Below are 13,150 nucleotides of genomic sequence, written 5' to 3' on the forward strand. Positions count from 1 at the left end.
ATCCTTGCCATTACGAGTATTTCGAAAATCCTTGCCATTACGAACATTTCGAACACCTTTCCCGATACGACTATTTTGAAAACCCTTGCCATCACAACGACTTCGACATCACCTGCACCCTCGACTACCACGCCTTTGTTTTCGACCGCTGCGATTTCATTTCTTGCCGGAATCCACCATGCCAGCAGCATACGCGGTACGGGATGGGGGAGATGCCAAGTCCAAAAAACAAAGCATGGCGGATCTTAAACTTCGAAGGCTTCAAGAACTGAACTCGCGTCTCAAGGAAGATCTCGAGAGGCCTCGTGTCAAAGTTGCTGAAGCATCCATGAGGTAGGTTGCACAAAGCTCTGCGCGATCCGAGAAACGCGATCCATCCGCTAACCTTGACCTGCGCGCAGCCTGATCAACTACTGCAACCAAACGCGGGACTACATGGTACCTTCGGTCTGGGGACAGGTAGACAGGAAAGAAGATCCATACAATCCACAGAGCGGAGGTAGTGAAGGGTGCTGCACTGTCATGTAATCGAGTTCGATTGAAGTTGTTCGGATTGGGGCACCAAAAGACACAATGGAGCACTCAAAGAGAAGTGCGGCAGGATATCGATCGAGTCTTCAAAAAGCATCCGGCGCAAAAGAGGCGTTCCAGAATTGTCAGAGTCACGCAACATCGCAACAGGTTTTCATGTAGGTCAACCATCGATGGGAGAAGCAGCACGGGGTGTTAATGTACGTTGCGCTGCGCCTTGTACTTGGTTGACAGATTCAGCTTCTCTTGATCCTGTCGAGGCTTCGACCTGGATTTCTCTTTGTGAGAATTATGTAGGTGGCTACCTGAATGCATTTCAAGACTGTTGATTTCCGTAACCGCGCTCTTTTGTCCAGTCTATCGTGGTTACCATATTGGTGAACTTTTCGATCGGCCTCACTCCTACCCATCGAATCTACAGTACCAGGTTACCATGCTCAATCTGTTCCTCCATACCAAGTACTACTCAACACCTCGTGAACAATATTATACAACAATGGCTTCCCTCCACCTGTTCAATCGCTTCTAGGGCAAGCCGCCACATTCCAATCCCACATTGTGTTTGGAAGATTGGGAATTTCCGACCTGCCATGGGATCACCAGCCCCTAGGAGCAGGGCACACCGCCGCGCCCGAATAACGTGCGCAGGGATAACCCCCCAAAGCCCCTTACTTCACTAGATCGCCCACCAAGGCACACGCGACCTTCCCTTTTCTTCTTCGCTTAGAGGCCATGTCCCGATAACGAGTGAAAGAGAGCCCCAACAATATGGCTGTCCCACAAAGACTAGTAGGTACTGTATGTACTCGGTAGATTCGGGGCATGGGCACCCTCTGGCTAAAATAATCACCCACGTCGCAACCGAGATGCTGGGACCTCGGGTTACTTACTAGGTGAAGGGACACTTCCGTTGAGGCTTGAACGAGCAGACCACCACAAGCTGTCGAGAGGAATGGAAGCTAAGGGGCCTGGTATGGAACCCCTAATTGTACGAGTAATACCGAGCACGACCGCGGAACATGCGGTACTCCATACTTGCTCCATACCCCGGTAACATGCGCGAGGTACCATCAGCTGCCTATCACGTCGCCCAATTGATCTTTCTCTGGTGTGCATTTCCACCAAGCCCGGCACCAATTCATCTCACACCACGACATTTTTAGCCAGCCAGCCACCGCATGCGGCCTTCCCATCGTATTGTTACGAGCAAACGTGACTCAGAGGCCATACTGAAATCGGCGTGTCCCGCAGAAATCTGCAACATTCAGCCCCTGATCTCTGCATAAACTTCAACCCCCCAGAACAGAGCCAAGAACCCCGGTGTACGTTCCGCTGGGCTTTCCACCAACGGCAAAATATGGCAAGCGAGGCTTCCTCAACGGTAAAAGTGCCGCGTATCGCAATAGCATTCTGTACGCAGTGTAAATGGAATCTGCGGGCGGCTTATGTGAGTACATCAATACTTGATGCTGTTACTCGGATGTGCTATTTGAAAGGAGATCTTTCCGGAGCACGATATCATCCTCTATTCCTTTCTTCTTGCCTGCTGACAATGCTCATGTAGTACGCCCAGGAATTACTCCAGACTTTCAGCACCGGCATCGGCGAGATTGCTTTAATTCCGGTGGCTGGGGGCATATTCACAGTCACAGTTACGACGAGCCATACCGTCGACAATTCTTCGCGTGCAACTGCTGCTTCGGAAGGATCAGCGGAGCCGGTGATGCGGGTGACTGATACAGTGATCTGGGACCGCAAGACCGAAGGCGGATTTCCAGAGACCAAGGAACTGAAGAATCGAGTTCGAAATATTATCGAGCCCGGCAGAGATCTTGGGCATATTGATCGGAGCTTGCAAAAGGGGAGCTCCCAGCACGACCGGTCTGAGAAAGGCGAAGCTGAACCTAAGTCGAATGTCAATGTCAAACCAGAGCAAAAAAGCACTAAAGACGGATGTGACGACTGCATATGATATACTAGGCCCGCCGGCCTTGACCGACCAGGCTACCTGTTCCAAGCTCCTGCTTCACAGAAAAACGGGCTGTAAATTACGCAGCGAAAGAGAGCTCGACGACGACGAAGTGGCTGTTGTATTAAATGCAGCCAACGTTATGGGATGAATAACTGAGATCCACTATTCACAGAGGTATACAAAATATTTATTCTAAACGAAGGCCACCATCTAATAGTGAATCACTTGGATCACGCTACTCATGTCAGACCGCGCCACTTGTTTTTACTTTCAGCTTGTGAAATAATCTGCTGTTGAAGCTGTTGAAGATTGCTGCAACTCAGTGCGCTTCGAACTGAGCGCTTTCCTGCGTTACAGTGACCGATTCGAAAAGGGAGGGAGAAGAGAAGAGAGGGGGGACAGAGATCTTGCTATCCTTCTCAAGACACTGCACCTATGAGACGCTCGCGACGATACAAGAAGACGGATCCAACCCTTTTAATTCTTCGTACGCTCAAAGGGAAGGCAAAAGACATTTCTGCATCCACTTTACGAAAAAAATCAAGAGCTCGTCGTTCGACGGGAATACGCGAGACGTGAGTTTAAGAGAAAGATTCCAAGTCTGTCACCAGCAGTAGTTCAGATTCGCCCCCAAGAGCGTCGGCGGGATGTGGTTCCACTTGTCGAAGTGCAGTTTTGGAACAAGCCCTATTTGGTAACATGGATGGCCTTTCGCGGGCTGTAGATCGCTGCCGTCACTGCCAATATATATCTCTGCGCAAGTGGAGGAATTGAGATACAACAGACTGCTTGAAATCAGCTTCTCAGCGCGGATATAGATCACCAGGTCCAACCAAACAGCGCGCACATAGCGAGGCTGAGGCCTGGCACGACCTACAAGCTCGTCGAATCAGAAATGCCCTGCCCTCAGCAGTCTCTCACCGGTCATAAAGTCGTCAACCACAACCGTGATTCCCCCGGCCAAGAAAACGTCATTATCTACATATTAGCGTTCTCCCTTTCGGAGGTCTTCTAGATTTACCCTCAATACGAACTGGTTTCGGTCGTGAGTGAGCGGCAGTCCGGGCGTTCATTTGCTACCGCCTTAACAACGTCCTCGCGGCGCTGAAGCAGGTATCTCTCGTAGGAGAAAATATTCATGGCAGACGCGGTCGATAAATCCGGTTATCCTTATACATTTATATATATTAATATCCACAGTTTTCTTGCCCAGTATTCCAGAAAATACATGCACCAAATCAGACACCTCCTTTATCATGAATCATCAATCAAGAAGGCACCACCAGCTTCGTGCCATCTGCCCCAAAGTCCTTGGGTAACTCTGGGCCCCAGACGGAGATCGGGCCTGCCACTTCCCTCCTGGTGGGCGAGTCTTCGTTCACGACGTCGCCGTCGGCGTAGTGCTCGATCTTGAACCCACTGCTGTCCTGCCAGTAGTCGAAGATCTGGCTGCCCAGGATGTGCCGGCCGACGCCCCAGACGCTCTTCCACTTGTTCTTGGCCAGCCACTCGTGGCCGAGCAGCTGGGTGTCGAAGTCGGCCACCTCGTACGAGCTGTGGTGGACGTACGTCTCCTTGACCTCGGGGGGAGCGCGCTGCAGGAACATGATGTGGTGGTCGCTCCACTCTTGGCCCAGGTCGAGGTGCATGAAGGTCAGCACGTCGATGTTGGAGAACTGCGGGTGCCACAGGATGTCCGAGTGCACGAGGTTGAAGTTGGACGTGTAAAAGTCCAGCTCCTCGTCGAACTCCCTGCACACGTACCCGAAGTGGCCCAGCTTGTGGATCAGGGCTGGCCCTTCATGGTACCGTTGGAATTGCCCGAGCCGTCTCTTCTCAAAGGGCGTGTTGAACGGTCCCTGCGAGTCGTGCGTCGCCGTGGGTTCGCCCTTGTTCTCTTCAATGTCTCGCTCCTGCTGGCCGTAGACGACGTGCATGAACGTGCCATTCGGGCGCGCAATGGTGACCAGCTGGCCGCCACCAGGCGCCTTGTCGAGACTTTTCGCCGTCGCGCCAGGCAGTTTTGCGGCCTTGTCAAACTCCTTTTGGTCCCTGGCGACAAAGGCCGGGCCCATGAACTTGGGCTTCCCGGTCTTGGACTTGGTCGCGACATAGATGTACGGGTCTCTGCCGTAGCCGCGGAAATAGATGGTATTCCCGTCCCTCTTCTCCTCGACGAAACCAAAGTCCTTGGCGAACTTGGCGAACTTGTTGAGGTCCGGGTGCTCAAAGTAGACGTGGCCCAGGCGGGCAAGCTGGACCTTGGACGGGTCATTCTTCACGTCGGGGATGGGCATTTTGGGCGTGATGCGTTCACGGAGGAATCGAGGGAGGTACGAAAGTACGTCGAGGGCGTTGACCATGCTTTGGCTGGCTGGCTAGCGAAGGTCGTTAAAGATTGGAAAGCGCACGAAGTATTGTCCAACAGCTTCCCCCTCACATCTGCTCTTCTCATAATATATGGCCATGTTCCTCCAGCTGACATGCACATGCATACATACGTCAACTCATGATAGGCGGTCGGGGAGAGGTCAACGCCGCCTCTATCCCAGGATTTCTGAGTCCTGCCGTAGACACGGCGTTGAAGACGGGAAATGGGTGTTCCGTCCCGCATCGTCCCGCATTGGATGGCCGGAACAGACCATCAGCCCGTGCCGGAGAAGGATTTCCACCTGCAAGCTCTACCCTATGCTCATCCAACTGTTATTTGACAATAGCCATGCGGGAGGGAATGGGCGCCATTCAAGTCCGTCGAGACTTCTCCAGTCGTTGGAGCGGCATGATGTTCGTCCGTGAGGCTTTGTCGCGCGGACATGGCACCAGCCTGCCAGATGAGCCTCGGCAGGGGCCCCGCTGAATGGCCTCGCTGCAAACCGTGCCCGCAAGGCTGCCAAAATACGGGGCACGTTGACCACGCACACAGAGACCAACGTTGCGAGACATTTCAGAATTTTCACCAGGAAATTGAGTCACCAAGGGTAGATCTAAGCGAAAAATCGATGTCTACTCTATCTTGATTCCACCATCACAGAATTGTCAGATAACCAAAGTCCAACCCTAGCCCTCTCCATCCCCGATCGGGCATTTCGTACCAGGGAGTCCTCCTGTCCTTCTCACCAAAATCTACTCAGTGAGTGATAAACCATTGAGAAGAACACGCGTATGAATGTCAACCTGGAGACAACAAGAGGGCTGATCAGCATATTGTGTCGTCAAACACTGGCAGATTCGGGGCAAGGGGGGCTCATGGTATCTCACATTGACTCACAATACGGCTTGCCTTCCTTCCGGGAAGAGGATTCTGTTCCTCAGCACTCCGATGCCTGTGACTTGGATATCTACAACGTCCTCATGATTTAGGAACCGCCTCGGTGTCTTGAAGGCGCCGACCCCGGCAGGGGTCCCGGTCATGACTGCCGTGTACGCTGGGATGGTTGTGCCTGCCATTTGAGAGCGATTAGTCCACTGATAATACCTGTCGGGAGGGAAGACCTCGTTAAAAGGGCAGCATCTTCGTTCTTCTCTGGCTGATGGTGGCACTCACTTTGACTCATGAAACTCAAAACCTGTGCGGGCGAGAACACCATGTCCTTCTTGATATCCCCGTCCTGCATGACCTCTCCGTTGATCTTTGTGACTATCTTCACTTCCTTGTTCTGCTGGAAGATCTCCGGGCTGATGAGAACGGGACCGATCGGCGCAAACTTGTCAAACGCCTTTGCATAGAAAAACTGACCTCCGTTCTGGGCGGGTAGTTGAAACACTCGGCACGACAGATCATTGCCGATGGTGTAGCCTAGAATGTAGGACTCTGCTTCTTCCGGAGAGATGTCGCGGCATTCTTTAGATGTGACAAAAACTAGTTCTCCCTGCCAGCAGAGAATGCTCTCGGTCAATCTTCTTTGACAGTTACCCTATATTGACGATAGAGAACTCACCTCCCAATCTGGGAAATTAGAAGCACAATATCTGCTCATGTGGATGTCCTCTTCCGGAGCAGCTAATGCCGCTGCAGGCTTTGTCCATACCGGTGGGTTGACGGGAACATTGAGCTGGACATGGAGTCCCAAGTCAGCTATCGTCTGCCAGAGTCCAAATATCTAGGAACTGCACCTTTGCTTCCTTCGCATGGCTTCTGTAGTTCAGTCCAACGGAATATATGGGTAGGTCTTTCCTTGGAAGGGGTGAGAGGAGCTATACTCCTCCAGCTAGTCAGCACGGTATTGCATGAATTGGAAAAACGATTCGCACAGGGCCGAGAGACTTATACCTTGCCCACGGTTGCCGTCACTTGGTCTTTGCCTTGAAGGAGATCGTCGAACGAAGAGTAAGCTTGAATAGAAGTTCCTGGCTCTGGGATCGCGGAGCCCTCGACGCCCAAGTCTGCGAAATACTTCGGTCCGCTACGCACCTCCGATTCAAAGCAAATCAGTCTCGAGAATGGCCCCATACTGTGGTGATTGACAGCTCAGTCTGGCGTTTGAGGAGATCGGCTTGGGATGGTTCAGTCAGTTCCCATACAAGTATCGGCGGCACGACGTTGAGGGTCATATGAAATCATGCTTCGGCTTGACCTCCTTGTAAGGCTTTGGATGGTGGAACATCAGCTGCAGCCGGCCCACCAAATAATGCCGCGCCGCTGATGTGCCCCGTATTTTCTTCAGCCCCGCCTGTGTCTAATACTCAGCGGCGAATCTCGACCTCTTCAAAGTTCGTTTCCATTTCCAGACCCGAGCAGCCTATTTATTTACCCTGAGTACGTGTCGTTGGTCGGGTTGTTAGTTGAGGACAGAGAATAGAGAATGAAGACGGGGGAAGGGATGCGAATCTATTATTAAAGGCGGACACTCCTTCCTAAAGTGGACACCTCTTCCGAATCAAAGCGGAACACCCAGAGGGAATGAATCAAGTATGGTAACTTGACTTGACCAGACAAATGACACTCCTTGTAAGGCCTGCTTAACTGCGCGACAGCACAGATTTCATGACGGCCAACAACTTCTCGGGACTATCACTCTCCCATTCCTGACTCCTCCAAGCGACGAAAAAATCCGGCCTGACCACCACACAACCTGAGTCGGCGACGTCTCTGATCTTCGCCCAGTCGAGGTACCGATCCTCATACTCCTGCCGAAATCCAATTGAGTACACTTCAAACGGCACGCCAAGTTCGCTCGAGACCTTTTTGGCCGCGGCCCGCCAGCCGTCTCCGCCGATCCCTGTGAACAGGGTGAAGTGGGCCTTCCCAGCGAGATCGTACGTCGATATAGCTTTCGAGGGGACGGTCCTGCTGAGCCAGACGTGCGGTACGCGTGCGCCGGGGTATGTAGTCGGATGATAGTGCTCTAGTGGATCGGAGTCGAAGGTGGGCTGGGGTCCTTGGTCAGATTTGTGCACCGCCGACGATGTGTACCGCTGGTTCATCTCGATACCCAGCCCGTGTTCCTCACGGTTGATCAGGCGGAGGGCAGCCTGGAGGTCGGCGCGGCGCTTGCGGCCTCGTTCCGAGTCTTCTTTTAGGATGTTGAATGCTTCTACTCGCGCGGCAACTGTCGGTTCCATGTTGCCTAGCACTTCCCAGATCTTTTTGTGGTTGCGAAGCGATGTGTTTGCCCTTGACACGAAAAATGTCAGCTCAGCGGCCGCAGATGCTGTCGTACGAGGCAAAACTTACTGCGTGACGACATCGAGACCGACGGGTTGGCGTTCAATGCTATAACTGTCTAGCAGTTCGTCTCCAGCAATTCCTGCCGCAATAAAGTCAGCACATGAAGGCACACAGGGCACGCGCGTGCGAAGTTCGAAGGCTGCCCACCTTTGTCGACGAATGCGATCTTCCATGCCAGGTTGTGCGCGTCTTGGATGCAGGTGTTGGACCCAAGTCCATGATTTGGTGGATGTCGATGCACAGCGTCGCCCAAGCAATAGACGTTTCCTTTTGAATACGTCTCAGCCGCCGTCTCGTTGATCATCCAGGTCGAAATGCTCTTGATCTTGACCTCGACAGTGTCGTCGCCGATAAACTCGTGCACGCGTTTGATATACTCTGCAGGGCTTCGCTCTTTTCTCTCGGCGCCGAACGCGGGGAAAATAATACACAGCCATTCGTACCAGGGCTTCACCATTCGAATGCACCCGATCCAGGCGTAATCTGGGTGTTCCTTGTCCGGTGTCAAGAGCCAATGCAGATTGCCCATACGGTTCTCCATGAGGTGTGCCATATCTGCTTCCATTAGAATATTGATGGCATACCCTTGGTCTGGGCGCTTGATCATCGGAATCTCGAGTTGCCTCATGATCGGGCTGCGCGCCCCATCTGCGCCAAACAGATACCTCGACCGGACCCGATAGTCTTGGCCGGTCACCTTGTCGTGGAGAGTGGTTATGACACCCTTGCTGTCGGGTTCTTGCACAAACGAGACAAATTTGGTGTCCCATCTGCATCTAAACCCGTTCAATGTCGCGTGCCGTATGAGTATTGGCTCGAGCAGCGTTTGAGGCAGGTCCAGCGGATCTGAAGGGCTGGCAAGCTCATAATCACCCTTAAAAGCACGATTAGGACTGTTATTGATGGCCTGATACCGCACCGGATGCCCACCTTTCGCTTTGGATCATTACCCCAGGAATATATACGTGCATACTCTTCTCCGGCCATACTATTTGACCACCGCGTATGGATCATCGTGTCTCCCGCCGTTCCCACTTTGTAACATTCCTTGTCGACTCCAATGTCTCGGAGACAGTCTTGATCTACGGTTAGAGCGTGGTTTACAGTTTCAAGTCTGAATCGCGACTATCTTACCTATTGCTGCCATATTGGTGATGTGAGCTCGTGGTGTGTCGGCATTGCTGGGATCTTGGCTCACGATTAAGCCAGTTAAGCCTAACAGGTCGCAATGAGGTTAACGACCACGGGGGACATATGGGCGATTGCACCTACCATGTTGTGCGAGAAAGCATGCTAGCGAAGCTCCAGCCGGACCAGTGCCGACAATCAGATAATCCGTGTGGACATCAGCAGCAGACTCGTTCGCATGCGTTCCATTGAAGCCTTTATCGTTGATCCCGTTCGTTTCAGACATATTGTGGTGATATCCTCGATGCGAGTGTTTACAGGTTGATGTTTATTTCAAGGCCAATGGCAGGCTCTGGTCGGGGAGGTTTATATCCTGCCTCGAAGCATGTTTTTGATAAACGGCTGCAAATAAGATCCACCCCAATGAAGAGGCCAAGTCTGGGTCTACCCCATGGCTTTCGCTGCCAGTATGGGCTGAGCGTTTGCGATGATGGACACCAGTAGAAATCTGTGTTTCTTGAGCTAAGTGGTCTGACGGTGCCGAGGCACCCCTCTACCCCAAACTTTAAGTAGTGAAACCATAAATTTTGTAGGACTGCGGTCTTGACTTCCAATTCCACCGCGTGGTGCGATTGAGATCTAGTGGGGTAGTATGAGTTGATCCCCGCTTGTTGTGACGAGGCGGACTAGCCGCTTCCTTCATGTGAGGTACGGGTGACATTGCTGGTAGGAAATGGGGTAGTTCCACGGATATCATGGGGTCAGGAGGCACAGGCTCCGGAACCCCATTCCACTTGACTCGTAGTCGATGCTGCTTTTGCTGGGGTTTGACCTGACGGTCATGCCCGGACCATATCCATTTGGCCGTAACAGATATCTGGGCAGAAAGCGCCTGAAATATTCATGCAGTCTATCAGATGATTCAACTCGCCGTGATACTGGCGGTTCATGTGTAGGCCCTAGACAACATCAGAGAGCCGCATAAGAATTCGTTCTGCTTCATCCCCAGTTAGGGAACAAATTGGGCCTCCAGATTGAATCATCTTTTCATGAGCCTGTCAAGGGTGTTCGTCATCTCCACGCAACATGGCCATGGCAGCTTTGCGATCTCGTCCCTGTACATGCCGAGGACCTTCAAGCTGCCGTATTTCAGACCCGCGATTGGTCGCGAGTGCAACTTCTGCCACGCCACTAACGCTGAGAGGAATAAGATGACTGGGAGCCAGACGGCCAATCTTCGCTCTGGAGCTTGTGAATGTCCGTCACAGTGGTCGAGGACAAGCCACGCTAGTTCCATTGCTTTGTCTGGAATGTCGATTTGTTCCACGTATGGTGAGGGATTGCGTTGACTTTCCCTGAAACTTGAGGCTGTTCCGTACCCGGCCAAGCGAGGAAGCTTTCCGAGTTCGGGGCACATCAGCTGGAGTTTGACAAAGTAGAAGAAAGCGAGGACATCGGTGCCAACGTGGCGTTGGAAATGCTGCTCCCATCGACAAAGGGCAGCTAGCAAGTCAGCGCTTAAACGAGAATATTCGGACTGGGAGGTCAGTGGAACGTAAGGGTTTCGTAGTGGCATACGGTTGCTTGACGACTTATCAGCAACGTCGACCTGGCAATCCGTAAAGAAGGGCATCGAGAAATGACATCGCTGTGTATAAATGGTGTCGCTCAGGAGCACGGTGAGAAGCAGGAGGCTGTCTTCTCGACTTCGAACATCTTGCGGCAAAGCATAGCCGTGTGTGAGAGAGTTATACAGAGTGCGGAATTGGTGATTCGACGAGGGCATTCTGATGAAGAGTTCGGTCCTCGAAAAGTGGGGTGCTAGCCCATAATGGACAGCGTGAATAGTATCGAGCAGTAGCAGATAGCTCATAAGAGAACTGTATGCAATTAGTTGCCAGTCTGTCCGACTCGCTCGTCCTCAACTCTACCTTTTTATGGTGACATCTTTCTCGGGCAGTTCCGAAGAGGTATACAGCGCTGAACAGCCTTCAGGAAGGTGCAGCCGCCTGGAGATCTGCAGTCTGTCAGCGCCGATGGTACACCAAAAGATTGGGGTCTCATAACGCCTCACAGTAACAACATTGCAAAGGAGAACAGATGACATCCTCCAATATGCCCGGTCCGTGGACAAGACGCCATAAGTGATCAAGAGCGAGGCCTAAAATAGGTAGGTAATTAGTTAAATGATGTTAGCCCGAGGGAACGACGCCTGTGGTATTGCTCACGTTTAGAAGAGAATGAAAATAGGGTGGCCCTTACTGCAATCACTGCCTCTAACATTCGAGCTTCGCGGTTGTCGACTTCTAGCATAACCGACCACAATCTGGCACCTGCAATAAACAAGCCTGCCGCGACATCGGCTGGATCAGTCCCGTTTGCGACGGTATAGGTACCCGTATTTGACGCCTGAGCTGGTGCCGCAGCCCCCAGACATGCAAGCGCATACTGAAGATACGGAGGAAGTGGATTTGAAGGCCAGTTTGCAACATCAACAGCGTTTATAAAGATGTGATTGAATGAGGCAAAGAACAACTGTTGCAGTTGCGCCATTTCCTCTTCTGGTAGGATAATTGGAACTTCGGACAGCATGACCACGGGATATGTATACTCTCTGATCGAGGTCTATTTTTTCTGCGACTCAGGGAAAGTACTTGTGACGGTAGGGCATCGTTTCAGCGCTTACCTCGTCCATGTTCTCCGAGCTGTCTATCACTGAGTCGACGTCGTGCGAGGCATCGTCCTCAGCACCCTCAGTGTGCAGCAGTGCAGCCCGAAAACGGTCCAGGAACGTGATTGCGGGACTTTCGTTCGCATCGTGCACATCCCATCGAGTCGGATGGCGCTCGCCTGGCCATTGCCGTGAGCTAGAAAACCTCACCTCTGGACCTGCTTTGAGTTGTTCTGTGGCCATGGTGGGTAGGAGTGGCCTGAAGTAACCAGGACGACCGAGGTTAGAGATATCAGGATGGGGGATACACTTTAAGTGAATGAGAGGTGTGTTGCAATGAACAATGTGAGTGAGGCAGCTGATCATCTCGCCCTGGTGTCAAGGACAAGAAGGATCACGAACAGATGCTGCCCTTTCCAGATGTGCCAAGACATAATACGACCTAGCCTAATACGATCCTTTTTTCGATGCTGCTTTAAACCACTTTGGGCCGAGGAACTGTCCGCACCCACTCACCCACGCTCCCCTTTTCTTGAAAACCTCCAGAGACCCCGGATTTCAGGAGTTCCCCAGGTTCCACACCTATCACTTGCAAGCGACTCCAATCCGTAAGAGGTCGGCCGAACTTGTGGTCATGGCCAATATCAGCATCACGTCCCCAGGAATGACCCGACAGGATAAGAAGGTGCGTCCTTGCCTGCAACGGAATCTGAAATGTGCAGAGTGTCAGGCGTTGCACGTTCCGTCGTCGCGCGCATTCCGATGCCTCACTCGGAAAACTGACTAGAATGGTAGTGTGATATCTGCTCTCGGTGCTTTGCCAGGTCAGAGCACCTTGCAAGGCATCGCCGAACTCGTATGCATACAATGTTATTGTTGTGGTTGCACAATGTTGACTCGGGCCCTTGATTCCAGACACAAAGGAGAAGCCATTCACGTGCCCATATTGTCGGAGGTCTTTTCAACGCTCTGATGTGAAAGCCGTCCATGTCAAAAAGTGTCCCGCTGCACCTGCGGACTATTGCAATGGAGATTCAGGCAGGGAGGGTTCAGCACGTAAACGGGTCCGCATTGCTTGCAATAGCTGCCGGAAACGGAAAATGCGTTGTGATGGGAACGAACCATGCGCTCCATGCCAATCGACAGCATCTATCTGCCACTACGGGGCGGCAGCAGCCTC

At 52.3% G+C, this 13,150-nt stretch overlaps 6 protein-coding genes across 6 annotated transcripts; 2 read left to right on the forward strand and 4 right to left on the reverse strand.

The window, feature by feature from the left end:
• Positions 1-178: 178 nt before the first annotated feature.
• Z519_07078 (uncharacterized protein) lies at positions 179-528 on the forward strand (the record flags this gene model as incomplete). The annotated part of the gene is made up of 2 exons (XM_016764813.1): positions 179-333; positions 402-528. 2 exons carry the CDS (start codon positions 179-181, stop codon positions 526-528), a joined length of 282 nt encoding a protein of 93 aa, XP_016618763.1.
• A 1,360-nt stretch (positions 529-1,888) lies between these two features.
• On the forward strand, positions 1,889-2,503 carry Z519_07079 (uncharacterized protein; the record flags this gene model as incomplete). Its single annotated transcript, XM_016764814.1, has 2 exons — positions 1,889-1,978; positions 2,096-2,503. 2 exons carry the CDS (start codon positions 1,889-1,891, stop codon positions 2,501-2,503), a joined length of 498 nt encoding a protein of 165 aa, XP_016618764.1.
• A 1,268-nt stretch (positions 2,504-3,771) lies between these two features.
• On the reverse strand, positions 3,772-4,866 carry Z519_07080 (uncharacterized protein; the record flags this gene model as incomplete). The annotated part of the gene is made up of 1 exon (XM_016764815.1): positions 3,772-4,866. One exon carries the CDS (start codon positions 4,864-4,866, stop codon positions 3,772-3,774), a length of 1,095 nt encoding a protein of 364 aa, XP_016618765.1.
• Positions 4,867-5,767: 901 nt separating this feature from the next.
• Positions 5,768-6,953, reverse strand: Z519_07081 (uncharacterized protein; the record flags this gene model as incomplete). Its single annotated transcript, XM_016764816.1, has 5 exons — positions 5,768-5,943; positions 6,048-6,372; positions 6,442-6,555; positions 6,617-6,697; positions 6,774-6,953. The coding sequence occupies 5 exons, from the start codon at positions 6,951-6,953 to the stop codon at positions 5,768-5,770; spliced, it is 876 nt and encodes a 291-aa protein (XP_016618766.1).
• A 509-nt stretch (positions 6,954-7,462) lies between these two features.
• On the reverse strand, positions 7,463-9,585 carry Z519_07082 (uncharacterized protein; the record flags this gene model as incomplete). Its single annotated transcript, XM_016764817.1, has 6 exons — positions 7,463-8,117; positions 8,178-8,250; positions 8,319-9,045; positions 9,102-9,247; positions 9,306-9,386; positions 9,444-9,585. 6 exons carry the CDS (start codon positions 9,583-9,585, stop codon positions 7,463-7,465), a joined length of 1,824 nt encoding a protein of 607 aa, XP_016618767.1.
• A 753-nt stretch (positions 9,586-10,338) lies between these two features.
• On the reverse strand, positions 10,339-12,213 carry Z519_07083 (uncharacterized protein; the record flags this gene model as incomplete). Its single annotated transcript, XM_016764818.1, has 5 exons — positions 10,339-11,179; positions 11,231-11,316; positions 11,374-11,460; positions 11,562-11,924; positions 11,986-12,213. 5 exons carry the CDS (start codon positions 12,211-12,213, stop codon positions 10,339-10,341), a joined length of 1,605 nt encoding a protein of 534 aa, XP_016618768.1.
• Positions 12,214-13,150: the final 937 nt, after the last annotated feature.

The sequence above is a fragment of the Cladophialophora bantiana genome (genome assembly GCF_000835475.1).
Source record: "Cladophialophora bantiana CBS 173.52 unplaced genomic scaffold supercont1.10, whole genome shotgun sequence".
NCBI classification, from domain to species: domain Eukaryota; kingdom Fungi; phylum Ascomycota; class Eurotiomycetes; order Chaetothyriales; family Herpotrichiellaceae; genus Cladophialophora; species Cladophialophora bantiana.